This window comes from Miniopterus natalensis, chromosome 1 (assembly GCF_054644295.1).
Source record: "Miniopterus natalensis isolate mMinNat1 chromosome 1, mMinNat1.hap1, whole genome shotgun sequence".
NCBI classification, from domain to species: Eukaryota; Metazoa; Chordata; class Mammalia; order Chiroptera; family Miniopteridae; genus Miniopterus; species Miniopterus natalensis.
Window position 1 is genome coordinate 145,848,647 of NC_142081.1, and position 19,612 is coordinate 145,868,258.

General features: G+C 37.5%; 1 protein-coding gene across 1 annotated transcript in view; it reads left to right on the forward strand.

The window, feature by feature from the left end:
• The window catches only part of LOC148094435 (uncharacterized), a 249,630-nt gene that overhangs the window by 213,687 nt on the left and 16,331 nt on the right, over nucleotides 1-19,612 (forward strand). Inside the window, exon 3 of the mRNA XM_087816146.1 lies at nucleotides 18,753-18,850. Coding sequence (XP_087672272.1) covers nucleotides 18,753-18,850 — 98 coding nt within the window. The remainder of the gene's footprint in view (nucleotides 1-18,752; nucleotides 18,851-19,612) is intronic.

Genomic DNA, 19,612 nt, shown 5'->3' on the forward strand with positions numbered 1-19,612 from the left:
GCCAGATTGATGATAAAATAAGAGATGCAGCAAAACAGAGTAAGTTGTTTTTCTTTTCCTTTTGCTCAAGCTAAACATTATAGCGATGTTATTAGAAGTATTCATCCACGGTCAAAGTATGTATCTTACTAGAACTTGCTGACCTTCCTAGTACATATGAAAGGAGTCTCTCATATGTATATGGTTGAACTGTGTCCTTCAAAATGATGTTGAAGTCCTGACTCCCAGTGCCTGTGAATGTGACTTTATTCGGAAACAGGAAGTTTGCAGATTTAGAAGAAAAAAAAAAAAGGAAAGGCATATCATTCAGAGCATACTTACACACATTCCTTTAACCGCTATGTTTATAACCTTAATTTTCTAGTCCATATTATCCAGGTTCTTCCATTTTTTGTGCTTCCCTCAATCTTCTATTATCTCTAAAATTATGTATATAATTCAACAATCTGGATACATTTTACTTAACATATGTGATTGACGTATTTTCTATAATACTATAACTTAGGCTCCTTGGAAAACAGTCCCTGGTATGTGGTTTAACGTGCAGAATATTTTTTGAGGGTCCTTGAGATCAACACTTAAGGGAGTGGAAAGAAGCGGACTGAGCAGAGGGAGAAGTTGAGCTGCAGCTCAGGATCCACAGCAGCCCCCTCGTCAGTCCATTGAATGGACGGACTTTCAGAGTTGTGTCGATGGGGCTAAAAGGACTGGCCTTTATACCCCTGCATGGATTAGTCATTGGGTGAGGGCCACCCCCAGGCCCTTGTGCAAGGTGGCTCTGTAGCTGACTCAGTCTCTAGAAAGGCCTGGAGTTCAGAGCTGTCTGGCAAGAGCACTCCCGAGCAGCTGAGGCAGAAACCCTTCACCGAAAGGAACCTGGGAACTGCATTCCAATGTCACTACCTGGAAGAATGACTATCCCCATGAGTTTATCTTACCTTAATGCGAAAGATAACCTCGGAATACTCTATAGGGATTGGTTCTTTTTTAAATAATTGGAACCATTTTAATTATGAGATAGGAGATGTCATGTTCAAAACTTTTGCAAATGAAGCATTATTTATTTCATAAAGGAAATCATAACCCACTAATTTAGATTTTCAGCTTTAAGATAACCCCTATATTCACATGTTGACCTTGCTAAAGGCAGGGTCCACCTTTATGTATGGACGCCCTCTGAAATTTGGAGTGCTAAATGATTTCCTACGCTGATGGATGCTGACCTGAACTTTCCAACATTAGATCAGCACAATGAAACAGACTTGGAGCAAAGTCTAGAGAGCGTTCCCTGTGTTTTTGTCCCTGGTCACCTCTTCCTGATACTACGCAAAGGAATTTAAGTCAGGACTTTACAATGAAATTTCCTTAAATGCCATGCCCTTGATGCCATAAACTTTATCCATTTTACTTGTCCTAAAATATTTTTAGCCAGTTTCTCCTCACTTTTGTCTGGAGAGTTCAGGTTCTACCAGTACACAAATAGAGCTTTTATAGGTTCACAATTCTGCCAACTTAAGCTCTCTCTATATTGCTTACTTTGTTTATCAAGCTCTTAATTTGAAATCTGATTTTTCCCCAGGTTTTTGTCCCTGTATTGGGCCATGAACCATTTAGCTCCTTCATTTCTCCTTCGTGATCCATTTTATCCCCAGGCCAAGCTATTTCTGCTTCAGCTCTTATTCTCCATTGCTAGAGAATTAAGTTCTTATTCCCCCCTCCCTTTTAAATCATATAATTATCTCTGAGCTCGATTCTTCCTGTGTTGCTCAGTCACTTCTCCCTTATCATCGCTAAGCTCTTTAATTTTTTATAAATCCTTTCTGCTCACTGGTAAAATTTGCTCAACCTTTTATGACATAAATTTTGTGTATTTATTTTCTTTGTAGTGACAGACTTTCCAGTGCTCTGGTTTAAATTTCTCTGTAAATACTATGAAGTTTCTACCAATAGACAGACAGACAGGACCTATGGCCTCACCAGAATGAAGGTGCTATTTAAGATAAATTTGCACAAGAAATATATGTGAGTTTTAAGTGTTAAAGTAAGTCTTTATATCTATTCATCATTTTTTAAAATTGAAAATCTACTTTGCTTAGCTCCTGGGCTTCTTTTTGCTTTCCTCAGTGACTCATAGGTCTTGGGCTAACAGGTTTCTTGTTTACTCATGGACAAATAATATTTTGTTAGCATAAGTAGTCATTCTGAAAGCCAGTATACATTTTTATTTTGTTGGACACAGCCAGAAGGGTTTTTCTTAAATTCATAATATGAATTAAAATAGAAATATGATCAGAAAATAGTCCTATTGGTTTTTTAAAGTGTAATGATTTATCTGTAGTAACCCATTGTATCCAAGGTACCTAGGCATTCTCTAGTCTGTGTTTGGCTAATATTAAACAAAAACCTTTGCAGCCAAAAGCTTTCTGAAAGAAAGGGTTTCCTGAACCACATACTAGCCAGAAAAAGGACTGGGTCCTGGGATGTACGGTCTAAACCAACAGCAGCAGGGCTAGGTGGGAAAGATGAACACCATCCTAGAGCTGATGGGGCTCTTTCAAAGATGTAAGTTATTTTGAAAGAATTTACACTGACTATAGATAAGTGGGCAGGAAAAAGTGAAGCAGAGGCAGTTCTAAGATAGGTGGACAGTCTATAGGGAATATTTACTTTGTAAAGTATATGATTTTTCTAACCACTATGCTATACACCTGAAACTAATACAAAATAAAACTGAATGTAAACTGTAATTCAAAAATTAAAATTAAAAAAATTTACTACTTTTGATTGGTTTTAGGCAACAGTCCAGAAAGTTCAAGCATAAGCAGGATGCAGTGGCATTTGATGCTATTACTTTTTAGATAGCAGCCTGGAAGTTGATTAAAATGTCCAACATACATTGAGGAATGTGAGTCTTTTGTTAATTGTCCCACAGCTATTAACTGGCTAGTTACCCCTGTCTCTGCCACTTTCCAACCTGCTCTAATTTAATTTAGGACATCTCAGAATTTTTCTCTTGTCACTATAATATGGAAAATAGTTTTATGAAATGAATTCAACAGAGTTGGAAGATACATAACCAATATGCAAAAATCAGTTTTATCTCTATATACTAGCAATGAACAATCCAAAAGGAAAATTTTTGAAGAAAAAAATTTTATTTATATAGTAGCATAAAAAAGGAATTAAATATTTAGAAATAGATTTAACCAAGGAGGTATAAGACTGGTACACTGCAAGCTATAAAAACTTTGCTAAAAATATTAAAGAAAACCTAAATAAATTGTATGTTCATGAATTAGAAGATAAAACATTGTTAAAATAGAATTCTTTCCCCAAAACAACATACAAATTAATGCAATCCCTATCAAAATCCAAATCACCCCCTCCCCCCCTTTTTTTTTAAGAAATGGAGGAACTGATCCTAAAATTCATAATGGAATTGCAAGGGACCACAGATGGTCAAAACAATCTTAGAAAAGAACAAAGTTGAAGCATTCATACTTCTTAATTACAAAACTTACTGCAAAGCTACAGTAATTACAAGAGTATGGCACTGACATAAGGACAAACATATAGATTAATGGAATAAAACAGACTCTATGTCTCTGGATCTATTTTGTTTGTCAGTTTATTTTGTTCATTAAATTCCACATATAAGTGAGATCATGTGATATTGCCTTTCTCTGGGAGACATGGAAGCATGGAACAGACCAAAGAATCTCAGAGGGGAGTGCGGTGGGGAGATTAACCAAAGAATTTATATGCCTATATGCATAACCCATGGACACAGATAATAGTGCAGTGAAGGCCTGGGGGTGGGCAGGAGCTGGGTGGAGAGGGCCAATGGGGGGGAAAAAGGGGACATCTGTAATACTTCTAACAATAAATATAAATAAAAAATTTTAAAAATGGAGAATCTAGAAAAAAACTAATACTAATATGGTCAATTTATTTTGAAAAGGGTGCCAAAACTGTTCAATTGAAAAGATTACTGTCTTTTAAAAAATGGTGCTAAGACAAGTGGATTTCCACATGCAAAGGAATTTCCCTGTACTATATACAAAAATTAAGTCAAAATAGAACAAAGAACTATATGTCAGAGCTAAAAATATAAAACTCTTAAAACAGAAGTAAATCTTCATGATCTTGGCTTTGTTATGGTTTCTTAGATAAGATGCTAAAAACACAAGCAACAAAGGAAAAAGATGGATTGGACTTCATCAAAATTAAAAACATTTGTCCATCAAAGGACACTATCAAAGTGAAAAGGCAACCCGTATAATGGAAGAAAATATTTACAAATCATATATATGGAAAGGGTCTGGTATCTAGAGTATGTAAAGAACCCTTACTACTCAACAACAAAAAGACAACCCAATGAAACATTAGGTGAAGTACAGTAGTTGAAAAGGTATTTCTCCAAAGAAGATATGCAAATGGTCAACAAGCACATGAAAAGGTGCTCAACATCATTTGTCATTAGGGAAATGAAAATCAAACACAATGAGATACCACTTAACACCCAGTGGGATGACTAAAATAATAATAAAAATAGTCAATAATAAATATTGTAAAGATATGGAGAATTTGGAACACATATTGCTGGTGGGTGTGTAAAATGATGCTGCTACTGTGGAAAACTGTTTGGCAGTTCTTCAGTAAGTTAAATATAATTACCATGTGACATAGCTATTTTGATCCTGGGTATATTCTCCAAAGAATTAAAAACAGATGTTCAAACAAAACCTTGTACATGAATGCTCATAGCAGCACTATTCAGAATAATAAAGATGATGGAAATAACCCAGGTGTTGGTTAACTGATGAATGGATAAACAAAATGTGTTATATCAATATAATAGCATATTACTCAGCCATAAAAAGAGTGAAGCCCTGATATAAGCTATAGCATGGATAACTTTGAAAACATTATGCTAAGTGAGGGTTTAACCTGTCCATAAAAAGCCACATACTGTATAAATCTGTGTATAGAAAATATCCAGAATAGGCAAATTTGTGGAGACAGAAGGCATATTTGTGGAGGGCTTGTGGGTAGGGAGGGATAGGTAGTGACTATCGAATGGGTAGGAAGGTTCCGTTTGGGGTAATGAAAGCGTTCTGGAACTGGATACTGATGAAGGTGGCACAACATTATGAGTACACTAACTGTACACTTTAAAGTAGTTAAAATGGTGAATTTTATGTTATGTGAATTTTACCACAACAAAAAGTGAATTATAAAAAAATTGCCCTATCAAGTGGATCGTGTACTTTTCAAGTTTAATTTTTTATTAAGGTACAAATATCTTTCCAAATATTTGTAACAGGTGGTATTTTATCTTAAAATCTAAGTGAATAAATAGCTGAGGGCTCTTTCTCATGTATTACATGTGATAACACACAATGATAATTAATTCGCTTGGTCTGTTAGCTCAGTAAATGCTATAATCTTACCACCAAACAAGAAATACTGTAAGTGTATAAAAGAGTGTGATTTGGATCATACAATTAAGCCTAATTATGTGTTCACTTTACTGAATTGTAAAAAAGTTTTGCTATACTCTGTGTCATAGATTTGGAGCAGCTGTTTCCACACTTGTCACCCACAAATGGTAATTTCCATCTCTAAGTCTTTGTGTCAGAAAAGCCCTAGACCTGAGTGACATCAATATAATAGGTCACCACACTGATTCTTAACTTTTCTGCCTCATTGTGGTAAAAATTGATCAAACTCGGAGGGGCCGTCCTCACCCAGCAGCCTGCTTTGAAAGAGCAATCATGCTCTCCAAGCTCCAGCGGCACAGCCATTGATTTTAGAATCAATGGTTCATCAGGGCAACGCTGGGGCTCTGATTGACAGCAGGGAAACAGGTTAGAACATTTCAGACTTTATAAAATACAAACAAGTAAACATTAAATTACATACAATCACATCTGCTCTGCCTGCTTGTTACTTTAGGATTTAGCTTGAGGCAGACATGAAATGTCTGACATTCAGCTTCAGAAATTTGAAAGTCAGCCAGATGTCCTGACCTTGTAGCCCAACCCCCAAAATTCCAGTTGAAACTCAAATGTTGATTTGTTCTTAAGGCTTCTTTCAGATATTGCATTTTACAAATTTTAGCGGTTCTCAAGAGCTGGGATCCTAGGTCGTGGGCTTAGGGAAGTACATCCCCAGAACACTCACAGCGAAGAGTTCATCGTTGTTTTACAGGCAACAGCTTGACAAACGCTAAGCGTGTATGCTGTAAGGGTAGGTTAAACATGTTGGGATAAATGCCAAGTCAAGGTTTCATCTCATAATTAAGTGATAAGGTAGAAATAAGGACTTTTTCAAAGTAATATGGATTTTTAGATTCAATTATACTATGTATTGGGATATTTATTCCTTGTACTTGTTTCTAAGCTTTGTCTCTCCTGGCCTCCTGCACATGTTTTCTCTGATCCTTTTAACTGGAATCACCTGTCAAAAATAGTGGCAAATAAGAGGGTGTCCTTAGTCCTTCTGTCAGTGTTTTTGGCAGTTACAGTGTGTTTCATTTTGATTTTGGAGACGTCTCTAATCCTGAATAGCTAAAATTCTAGCACACTGCACACAATTTGTACTTAACTTTCTTTGTACCTTTGTTTTTTTGACAGATGGCTGCTGCCAAGAATCAGCTTGGGTGGGGAGCTAAAGTTCCAAGAAATATAAGAATTGCATGCATAGCTAATATCCCTTAGGTGTATTCCTGCTCTACACATGATATACAGAGACCCGAGCCAGAGCTCCTGCCTTCTGGGATGGCCTTTCCAATGATGGCTTTGTCTCTTGCCTGAGTCCCAGGTCCCTAGTCTGTAAATCAGACATAATTGTGTTTGTCATCCCCTTTACTTCGCCAGGGGATTTTAAGGATTGCAAAACCACATAGCACTTGACAATATAAAATGCTTTGGTAATGGTTAAAATGAAGAACGACCTTGTCCTGCCAATGAGTAATTTACTCCCAGGGAGTCAGTTAGGCATCTGGGATGTGAATTAACTCTCTCAGGCCATCAGGGCACTATTTTCAGCTGCGTGCTAGAGGGCATGAAAGAATAAACGATTTCCACGTGAGGCCAAAGTGCTTCTGCCCTTTCTACTATGCCTACATTTTTAAAGTAACTAAAAATTTACTAGGAGATATTAGACACTCTTGGAAAATACTCAAAATTAAATCTGGAAAATTATCCCAGTCTTATACATCATTGTAGAAGTAACCTTGAATGTTTATCCTTTTAATATAATAAACTAAAATCTTTTCATATCGGGCTCTCTCTCTGAAGTCAACCTCAAAGACTAGAAGCATGAATACATCACAATTGTCCTTTACAGCTCATTATAACTTTATGAATTATGAATTTATGCAAACTTTTTATTCTATTGAGAAATCAATTACCATTTTGTAGTGATGTGTGTTCTTTAAGTTTACAACTTATTTTCTAAGTTAATAATTAATTTGTATTAGTTTGCTAGAGCTGCTGTAACAAAGTACCACAAGCTGGGTTGCTTAAATAAAAGAAAGACATTGTCTCCTCGTTCTAAAGGCTAGAAAACCAAGATCAAGTTGTTGGCCAGACTGGTTCCTTAGAGGGCCACGAGGAAGAAATCTGTTCCAGTCCCCTCTCCTAGGTTCAAGTGCTTTGACAGGCATCTCCAGCCTTCATTAACTTCTGCTATATCTCCTTGACCTCTGCCTTCATCTTCACATGGTACTCTCTCTGTGTCTGTGTCAAAATTTCCCCCTTTTATAAATATGCCTGTCACATTGGTTAGAGGCCCACCTTACTCCAATATGATCTCATCTTAATTTAACTGATTATAATCTGCAGCAAATCTATTTCCAAATAAGGTCACATTCTGAGGTACTGAGGGTAGGACTTCAACCTATGAATTTGGGGGGTGGGAGCACATAATTCAACCCATAAAACAATTTCATTAAATACAAATCAAATTTATTCAACCAACAAGAAATAAGTGTTAGAGTCTCTAATGTATTTTTAATGCCATATTCATACTTAACAATCTTCATGGCTTTTTAGATATCGGTCCTATCTCTTTTCACCTTTGACTTTAAATGTCTGTAGTGGGGCAATTGCTTTTACTCAGGTATCTTACAGGTGCTCTTTCATATCTTTTCTAGAGTAATTTCCACATTTTTAGGGTCCTCGATTCCATTACCATTGTTTGGATTACCACCACATGCATATGTTTTGTATCACCCGTTTACTGCAAAATTCATAAATGTTAGACATCCAGGCACCTGAGTCTGTGGCTTTAATCTGAGTCTGCCTGGTAGTAGATCTGTGACCTTGGCCAAGTGAGTTTCCTGACTGGTCAAGTGATTCTTAATATTTCTAATAGGGTTTCAGAGAGGACTAATTAGTATACCAAAAATACAGTTGGTAAAGCTGTTAGCATAATGCTTCAGGCTTAGCAAATGCTCAGATAATTCACTTGCTCTCACTTTAGGATTCAAAATGACTTAGTGGTATTTGCAAATTGAAGGGAAAACAATGGAGGCCTTTCTCAGGGCCGTTCAACAAAATTACATAAGACTGTGCCAATGTTTTTCTAGGTTAGGTTGCTGTAGCAAAGGACTCTCCCCAAAATGTAAAGTAGTTTAGTCTTATAATATATAAGGTTTCTTTGTGGTATTCTTTTTGATTTTTTCCCTTGTTTCTGTTTTGTATTAGCTACTTGTCAAAGTAATTCAGCTCCTGCCCCACATTTCTTCCTTCTTCCAGAATTCAGGCTCAAAATGGAGCCTGCAGGCCTATCTAGACCATGCTATTCTTGTAACAAAGGAAAGGAGACCAAAACAAGGTCTGTAATGGCTCTTAAAGCCTCTGCTCACAACTGGAGTGTTCTCACTTCTACTCAAATTCCATTTCCCAAAGCAAATCATTTGGACCAGCATAGTGCCTGAGGTTGGGAAGTACATCTTCCCATAGAAAGGCACTGCAAGTCGCATGATAAAAAGTGGAAATGTATAATCTTCTAATAGGGAAGGAGGGAGAAAATAATTTGGAATATAATACAATCTATCCCAAAGACCACCCCCCTAGTTCTAACATCTGAAAAACAGCAGCATTAGTATTTTTCTCCCTGTAGATTTACTTTTAAAATTTCAACCCATGGGTCTATTTTGGCTATTGTTATTGTTTCTAATCTCCTGGAAAACCATAATAATTGTAACCTGAAGTGACTAATATTAGTAGCCTTCATCAAAGGCTTTTTGAAACACATCTAGTCAGTATACTTTTATCCATATGCATGTTTAATCTCTCCGAACTCTCCAAACCAATATAATATGCAGATTAATTTTACCTTTTCTGTAATTTATACGCAGATATTTAGGGGTCTGTTAGACATCTTTTATTTCTGCCTACTTAGGAAAACTTTTCAGCTTCTTCTGGTAAAAATAAACCTTTTTTTGTTTTGTTTTGTTAATTACCCTTTAAGCATTTTCAGTCCCCATGTCTCAGTTGGTTATTCTGTGCTGTAAAGTGTCACAGTAATTGGTTCTTGGGTGTGTATATCAAACAGGCTGAGCTAAACAGAACCAGTAGGTGTGGGCCAGACAACTTTGACAGAAACTACGGGGAAAGACAATCCCTCTTTTTCATGGGGTTTATGAAATACGTGGATTCATACCTGCAGCTATTGGCAACTATCTGACCACCATGAAGATACAGCGTATCTGAATTCTCCAGAGCAGAGAAAATAATTTCTGACAGTTGAAGAGAAAAAGAAAGTTTTAGAAGTATTGTTTAAGCATTCAGATACAACCTTAACAACAAGTTCAATCCCCTGGATTTGTGACCAAGACATTTCTCCTTTTGCTTGAACTTGTTTGAGTTGGGTTTCTGTCGTTTGCAACCAAAATAGTCTTGACTCATATATACAATTTTCTGGACTCTTCAGGACTAGCAGGGAGATACGAGTATATGATTTCTTTCTGTTTCCCTTTCATTTTCCTCTTCTGTAAAAGTTTTCAGACTTGTATAGAACTATTGTTTTATTCATTCATTCGACATCAAATTAGTTTAACCAAGGATTATTATATAAATCTGCCTTATGACAAGAAACATTTACTTCTGAGCTCATAACGGTAAGAAATAAAAATGATTATAACAAGGAGTTATTCACTATAAACTATTTTTAAGTTTCAAGAGATGGGGTGGCATTATGATATCAGGCAAAATAATATAATTTTTATTACTAATCTGGCTCTGCTCCTTACTAACAGTGTGACTAAGGAGAATCATTTAATCATCCATACATATTCTTTCTTCATTTTTAAAGTGGGGATAATACTTGAATCTAAGAGAGCTATTGGAGGAGTCAAATGAAATGGTAGTGTTTGTGAAAAGAATTTGTAAGCTTTACAGAGATTGCTCTCATTCTTACCACAGTGCCAGCATGTAGTTCCAGAACTAGCAGCATTTGCATCTCCTGGGAGCTTGTTAAAAAAAGTCTAATTCTCAGATCCTAGCTTTACCGAAAAACATTTTTGAGGATGGACCCAGGAATCCATGTTTTAAGAAACTCTACAGGGGATCCTTGTGAGAGCCACAGCTTGAAAATCATCACCTTAATATTATTGTACAAATGAAAGAAGCAGATCACCTGAATACCTACTTCGGTGAGGAAGATTCAGTGAACTATGAGAGGAAGCCCAGTTATCAAAAATCTGATCTAACCACGAAGGTAACGGACACAGGTTGAAAAATTTAATACATACTATAATGGCAAGTGAGATAGAAATCCCTATATGTTTAATTATCATAAAAGTGATACGAAATTAAAAAGAAAGGATCATTATGCGCTACATTTTTCTCAGAGCAATGGATAGTTTGGGAATAAGTTCCCCAAAGTATGGGTAGAATTTGGGTAAGTTAAGTGAATGGGAAGAATTCCAGATGTGAGAATTAGGGCAAAAAAACAACAGGCGGGCAAGACCAGGAGTAAGCACAGCATGACTAGAGTCTAGAGTGCTGTGGGTGAGAAAAAAAATAAGAAAGGAGCTTGGGAAAAACTAAAAATGGCTTTTGGTGACAAGCAAAAAGAATTGGGCTTCATTGAGTCAAGCAACAAGGAGTTTATAAAGAGAGAATGCAATATTGAAAGTGCAGATAGTTTTGCCTGGATTTGAGTCCTGAACCATTACTTACTACCACTACTCACATAAATTTAACTACTCTATCGCACATGTACAGTGGGAACATAGGTACGTATAGAGTTTAGTGCTCTGTTGCAGTTACCGTAACCTACTCTGACTCATTGAAGCATGGACAGGGTTACTACGGAATCTAAAACGGCCTTTGGAAGCATTGGCTGGACTGAAGAAAGCCATCTTTATGCTAACTTTTAAAAAATGATGCCCAAAGCCACACTGCAGAACTGGACTGTCACAGAAGCTTCTGCTCCTGCCACACTGAGAATTTCCACTACATCTCTTAGCTCAAAGTCAGAACATCTCTGCTGTAGTTTGCGGTAGAAAACAGACACCTCCAGTTCTCTCTGGACTTCACTCCATTCTGGTTCAAGCTTTGCATGAATGCATGTGAATGATGTCTGAAACCTTGGCTGGAATCCGGTCTGGGGAATGTGGCATTTAGCTTTCCCACCTCCAAGCCCAGGAAGGCACACTAGGAAGAAGATGAAATGTTGAAGGAGTCAATCCACATCATCATTTCAAAGTGACTGTGCGGATTAGATGAGCTTTGTGTGTCAGCCTTCACCACAGTGACTGAGATGTAGTAAATGCTCAGCCAATGGTAGCCTACAAAAGAGTTTAGGATCATAGATTTGAATAAAGAGAAAACAGAGAAACGGAGCAATTTATGAGGTAATCGCTGTAGTTTAGAATAGAAGAAATAATGGCAAAGAATGAAAATGAGAATTGTAAATATGAACAAGAGGATAGGTATTTTTGCTATTTCAAAGGCGTCATGAAGAGGATTCTATGACAGCATGTAACTGCTAGTTCCCAAGTTCATTGTTTAGGTTGCTAGTGATTTTCAGTATGTCTACTTGTTTTATTTTAACATGCATATTAGAAAGGGAATACAATCTGTTTCAGAAAGAAAAAGTAGTTGTCCATAGACTTCTTGTGTTCTCAGACCCAATATCCTTAGGGCAGACATCGGAAGAGTCTGTGGCAGCTTAGCATTCTCGGAAAGAGTAAATCTCAATAAGTATGTTCTAGGTGGTTCTTATGCAATGTCTGAGAACCTAAAAAGGTATTTACCTGGAGCCAGGAATGAAATCAATATGCTGGTTTTTATTTCTAAGCTCAAAATCTCACCATGTGAAAGTAGAGGACATTAGTGGTGAGCACCTTAGGCCTATTTTCTGCAAGACATTTATTTCCCTGAAAAATGATCACTGGCATGACCAAAGAATGTGTTGACTCCGAATGCTCAGTAACATGTCTAGCTTAACTAGGTTATAAACTCTTCCAGGAAGCCAGTAATAGAGTTCTCAGTGCTTTCTTACAATTTACAAGGGGAAACAATCATTCACTTAGCACCTTGTTCCTGGACTTAGTACATGAATAATGACCCTTTTTTTCTGATCTCTAGCCAGGGTCTTTAGCTCTCAATCTTCTGCTGGCTTCTGTTCATAGCTCACTCTCTCCTCCCTTCCCTCCCCCCTTTTTTTCTGCTCACTTACAAACAATGCAGGCTAGTTAGTTCAAAACTCTTATTGATCACTGATTTCTGCTGGTTTAAAGTGATGGATTAGCCAGTGTAAAATGACAGTGCATTTGGTTACCCAGAGAAGGATACTGATTCCTAAGGCAGTATATTCAAGGCTTATTTGAGGTTATTCTAACCTCTAAACCCCTGAGTATGTGGTTCAAATTAGAATGTTTTAGTTTCGTTTTTTCATTTAAGAGCATTTACTTTAAAAGCAATGAAAAATGAATTTTCTGCTTCCGTACATGTTTTTCTCTTATCCATAGGAAAATGCAGTCAGAATTAGTTTAATAATCAACATTTTAGATGTGATGGGAAAGATAAGAACATGTTTACCTTACATCAATAAATCATTATTAAATGTAGTTATAAAAAAACATAAAAATATGAACAAGAAAACACTTATTGAGCACTTCCTATTAACAGGTATGGGGGGCACTTTAAGAATATTTTCCCCAATTATTCCTTTTAACAATCATATATGTTAAAGACTGTTTAACTGGCAAGCAAACTGAGGATTAGAGGCTTCAAAAAACTAGGCCAATGTCACACCCATGCAGCTAGGAAGAGCAGTGCAGGGATTCGAACCAGGCAGCCTGATCCCAGGTGCAGGGAAAACTGACGGGTGTGTACCTTGCGGACTAAGATCTTAATTTCTTCCTGCTAATATGAAACAGATTCATATGATGTTTCTTTGGAAAAGCAAATACTAAATGTCACAACAGATGGAATGCTAGTTTGTTGTCTCATTCTGCCCTTTGAATGTTTCAAACTGCTATTTCTGGCTTCAAAACTTCAGTTAGGAAAGTCGAAACGAGAAACAGTGAATGAGAAATAATGGAGAGAAACACAAGGGGCGAGTCAGAAAGACAAATTCAAGTTGTTTTTCAATAATGAAATGAAAAATGTTTGCTACTTATCTCTAAACCACTTTTTAAATTACAAGAGTTTCTAAAATTTTTATTGAAATTATTGGGGTGATATTGGTTAATAAAACTATATAGGTTTCAGGTGCACAATTCTATAACACATCATGTGTGTATTGTATTATGTGTTCATCACCCAAGGTCAAGTCTCCTTCTGTCACCATTTATGCCCCTGTGCCCTCTTCTACCTGCCCCCAGCCTCCTTTCCCTCTGGTAATTACTATATTGTTGTTTGTGTCTATGAGGTTTTTGTTTTGTTTTTTTCTTTTTGCTTAATTTCATCACCTTTTTAACCCAGCAACCCACCCCCCCTCCCCTCTGACAGCTGTCAGTCTAAGAACAAGGGTTTTAAGGGAAAAAAATATTTGTTTGTCCCATTCTTTATGCAGATTTTTTATAATATGTGTTGTGATATCTACATGTAATATATATAATGTGTATATATAATGCACTATATATATGTATTGCTTGCATATACAGAATCCAGAGACTCAGCTGCCATTTCTTTACTTTTCTTTCCTTCTATTCATATTTAACCAAACAGAGTGAGAAAGTGGTTGTTTGTGGCTAATGAACTGTCCAAGACCTCTAGCCAAGTGGATGGGATGTCCACCTTGCTCAACACTCCTAGAAGTCTAATGGATTCTTCAAAACAAAAAGGTGCATGAGCTAACAGCCTGCATCTTAGGCTTCATCCCACCAAATGATTGTCATAAATTCTAGTGGTCACTATCAGAGAAGGTATCTATGCAACTTCCCTGTGATTTCTTGCCATGTCCAGGTTTTACAACAGCTTATGGCAGCTCAGTGAGCTAAAGGCTTTGTCTGATTAAACTGTACACTTCTTTTTGTCTTTTTTTTTCTCTTTTGGTCCAACTTATGACAGTGAAACCAGCCTGAAGGGCCCAGCCTGGCAAGGTAAATTCCCAATGATTTATGCAATGTCACTTTCTTGATGATTAACCTGAATAAATCATGCTGGTATTTTCAGCAGTGATATGAGCTGCCCTTTATATTCTTATCAATTTTCAGGGCAAGAAGAAATTAGCCCAGTCCTGTCATTGATCTTGTGAGGAAAATTGTACCTCACAGCAGGGGTTCTACTGATAAACAATGAACACTACAAATAACTTTTCAGCTTACTTTTAATCAATAAAGCTTCTCACGATGCATTATTCTAGCAATCGGTCTAAATCACTGTGCCTATAACTGTTGTTTTCAAAACCTTTTAATCTAATTGGAAAATCTTTCTTTGTACTAGTAATAAACACTCACTAAACTGTCTACACCTAATTGAGCTCCAGTAATTTATGGGTGCTCCCTACTGTTTTTCCCCTCTTTAATCAGACAGACTGCTTTATGTCTTCAACTAATGAAATCTAAGAATCCACCCAGTAGATCTCATCAAATGTCACTAGTGAATAAATCTTCATTAACACTGGCAGGTTCCAAACCTGGTCTCCATCTCAATTTAATTACCATCTCACAACTGTACTCTTGTCAGGTGGCAAACACCTTTCCTCCGTTTTGTTTTGTTTTAAAGAACGTGCCTTCACCACCAGATTACTTGAAAAGCACAGCCCTCTGGCAACAAGTCTGGGGCAGCCCCAGGAGTGGAAGCAGAGCAGACTCACTAGGACAGTGGAGACTGTGTCTCCTGGCCCTGGGCATGGCTTCTGTTTCTGCCTCCTTTGCAACTTTTCCTACTTCTTACGCTTGTAAGAACACACTTCTATCGATTCCCTCATGGTGTTCAAACAGGTAAGTTAATTTACACTCCCCAAAGTGAGAAAGGAACAAAAGATAAACTAAAATACTGTTTAGAGGAATAGAATATTCACATGATAGCGGTTTATTCCAGTCGGAATGTTTTCTTGGGAAACCGACTAAAGTCAGAGAAAATGGAGCTGGTTGGTACCAAGCCGGGAGGATTGTCACAAAGCTGGTACTCACCAGTGACGAACCAGATCCACTGGAAGGTCTCCATGAACTACATCCGCCTTAAACCGATGGATCACTTATTTCCCTGAACTGTTCTCAGAAACACTCACCAGTCAGGTTTACTGTGAAAGTTCCTTTTCATCCCATCTGCTTCTTTTTAAACATGTCCTTATATCACTTATATAATGCCAAGAAAGTATGCCACCCACAGTGACTTGGGTACATTAAAATTAATAAGAGATAAATGGATGCTGACAAGCAGGAGCTAGATTAATAGAGAAACCAACAATATTGGCCACAAGAGCTAGTCTAATTACTCGTTAACATATACTTATGTAGCTTTAACCATATGCCAGGTATTCTCCTAAGCCCTCCACAAATTTTAATCCTAAAACAACTCCAAAAGGTTGCTCCATCAATAAATGAATAAATAAATTAATTAATATTTTCCAGCTGAGGGAAATGAGACAGAAAGTTTAAGAATCTTTCTAACGCCCTAACCAGTTTGGCTCAATAGTTAGAGCATCGGCTAACCTAAGGGTCCTGGGTTCGATTCTGGCCAAGAGCATGTACCTCGGTTGCAGGCTCAATCCCCTGCCCGATAGGTGCGTGAGCGGGAGGTGACCAATCAATGTGTCTCTCTCACATCGATGTTTCTCTCTCTCTCTCTCTGAAAAACAATGGATTCAAAAGAAAAAAAAATCTTTCTAGTCTTGCCCAGCTAACTAGTGATAGAATTGGAATTTAGGTCAGGGAGACAGGCTTTGGAGTCTATGCCTTCTTCCCTATATTATGCTATCACTTTGCACAACTGAGTTATCTGACTTGAGTCTGAGTTCCGTAATGTGGGGCAAAAATGAAGCATAGTGATATGTTAGGAAATACATTTCCCCTGGTATTCAGTTACAAAAATGTGTCCTAGCATTTGTTCCAGAGAATTCTAGTTTCCCACAATGATTATCCAAAAAGAATCAATCTGATGGTTCAGTGCATTGGGGAACTTAACCCATCTTACAACGTCCTTGGAAATTCACAAATCACAGCAGCAGGCTAGAAGCTATGAGAAGATGTACAGTGTAGACACAAGAACAACTGGGTGTAACTAGTGTTTGCACACCTACTCAACAGCAAAACAAGTTTCCTGAAAGACTCACTAAAATTTGCGGAACTGATGACTTACCATGAGTCATCTTTATGGATACGTCATATTAAAGTCTCGTTTAATGTGTGTCCTTATAAGAGCACTGAATAGTACTTGGCATTTCGTTGACACAAGTAAAACAAAAATAATATACTAAACATTTATTTTTCTAACTTTTTAAAGAATTAAATGTTTAGCACTAAACTGTAGTGTGTTAAAGATGGTCCTGGGGGAGTCAAAACTACATACTTTCTGTGGTCACTAGATCTGATGAAGATGGAATGCAGGAGCCACCTGCCACAATTTCTAAGACTATGACTTATTTTTGTTTCAGATTATTAGTCAGTTGCTCCCCAACTGAGATTTTGGAAAGCACTTAACATAGCCTGAAATTGTATTTTAAAATGGGATATAGCATTGGGTCAATTGCTGACCCCCAAAACCTTGATTTTTAAAAATTTTTTATGTAGACTTCTCTATCTTGGTTCTATAGACAACTTTGCTATCATGCCTAGAGTGTGTCTTTACATAAAATTGCAGACATTCTTGTTTTCTTTGTTTCTCCTTGGCTATCTTCAGTAGTTAAGAGTATGAGTTTTAGACTGGTCAGAATGTGGTTCGAAATCTAGCTCCCACTTGTTAGCTCTGGGACCTTTACATTAATAATCATTTGATTCTTGATCTATGTAATGAGAGTAACGATATAATGTGTTTCACATGGTCATCGTGATGGTTAACTGGCATGTGCTTATAAAGTATCCAATATGGTACAGAGCATCACCCAGTGACTGGTGTCTGTTCCTAATATCATAGCTTCAAACTTTAGTTTGCATAAAAAACGCTGGTTAAAGCATAGATTTCTGAGCCCCAACCCAAGAGTTTCTGATTCAGTGGATCTAGGGGGAGGCTGAGCATCTACATTACTAATAACTTCCTAGGTGATGCTGACACTGTTGGTTTGAGGGCCACATTTTGAGAATCCCTCCCACAGAGTAACTGACAAATGTTCTATAAAAAGAGGAGCTGTCCAAGTGATCACATTGTGTCAGGTACATGCACCAGAGGCGTGTAACAGATACACATACCACAGACATTTAAGAAAAGAGCCTTTAGGCAGAGTTATTGTCTTAACCTAGTATTAGCCAAGAACAGGATTCATGAAGAGGTATATAAAAGTTTTTTTTTAAATCCTTACCTGAGAATATTTTTTTCATTGCTTTTCAGAGAGAGTAGAAGGGAGAGAGAGAGAGAGAGACATCGATGTGAGAGAGACACATTGATTGGTTGCCTCCCGCATGCGCCCCTAACCGGGGCCAGAGATTGAGGCTGCAACCCAGGTATGTGGCTGGGACCCTTCAGTCCACGGGCCGATGCTCTAGCCCCTGAGCCAGACCGGCTAGGGCTATAGAAGTCTTCTGAAAAAAATAAACCTCTAAAGAGGTTTATAAAAGTCTAGGCTACACTGGTCTTGCATTGGCCTGGGATGGTTTTCATCTTCCAAAAAGAGTATGGCTTTCAAGCTGAATGCTAAGTAGCAATGTTTTGTTTCATTGTTGTTTTGTATCAAAACATAATGAGCACATTTTACGTTTCTCCCAGGTCTGTCTCAATGGTATGTTAGGATGATTCTCCCCTAAAAGTTATCCAATGTGAAGTAACACTCATGAGTCACTGGGGGCCCCTGAGCGTGCAGCCTGGACTAGGGTCATTGTGCAGGTCATCGTTTTCAGCTTAGAACAGATGGAAGCAGCTAGAGGAAATGATAGACAGAAGGAGAACAGATTTCATTACACCTTTTGAGTTAATATTGATCTGGGAAAAATACAATGATTTCAGTTTGTCCTAATAACTGAGAAAACCTTCCTAATTAGAGGTAATGTTCAAAAAGTGGTTTTCCCCCCAAATTCCTGCGCACCTACCATCTGCTACTGATAAAGGGCTGGCAATTAAGGGATGTTAAGAGTAAGTTCTAATTACCTTCCCACCCCTGCCTCTTGTTCCCTTGCCGCTCATTGATAGCCTAATTGAAGCTCAAGCGCGAATCGCATCTTCAGCTGAATGCCGGCTCCTTCTGCCTGAATGTGCAGAAATCAACGTAAAGTCAAAGTTGCCCTCTGGTAAGTATCTGCTGTTAAAAATATGTTGCTATGCTTCTCAGTTTTTCCGAGTCTGCTCATCCTATTTCACCTGTATTACTCTGAGTGTGGCAGCAATCGCAGTTCTAAATTTAATTCCCCAAGAGTGGTACTTGTCAGTCCTCCTCTTTGGTAAATTTGATGATGCAGTGGGAGTGGCAGCTTTTGTCACCAAGCCCTGTGTGTGGAGACCTATGTGGTCATATTCTATCGGCGTCACCTCTTCTTTTATATATCACAGAAATCAATTTCAGAATCTCTATTTTCAGTAGAGACATTGCACTTTCTGTGCTTGGGTGTTGCCAGTAAGGAATAGAAAAGAAGGGCAGTATTATTTCGGAAGTTATTCACGACTGCTGAGTCTCTGGTTGTATTGGAATAAGAGCTTGTCTGCCCTTCTAATGCCAGGTGAAAACTATGACATTCAGACTCCATGTTGCTATGGTGTCTTTTGGAGGAGAGATTGCACTGACCTGGAAAAGTACTAAATCATTGTTTCATTGAGGCCATTATAAATATATCTTTACAAGTGGTGCCTAGAATCCACAGAAGATCCCCAAATATCTGAGTCCATGAAATTTATTTATATCCAGCATCTGTTCAATTTTTTTCCCAGTAATTATTTTAGCAAAAACTAAAGAGCCAGATTCTTATAATTTTTCACTTTATCACACAATTCAAAAATGCATGAAAATATAGGCAGTCTCTTTTCATGGAGTACTTATAGGATCAAAACCATATGCT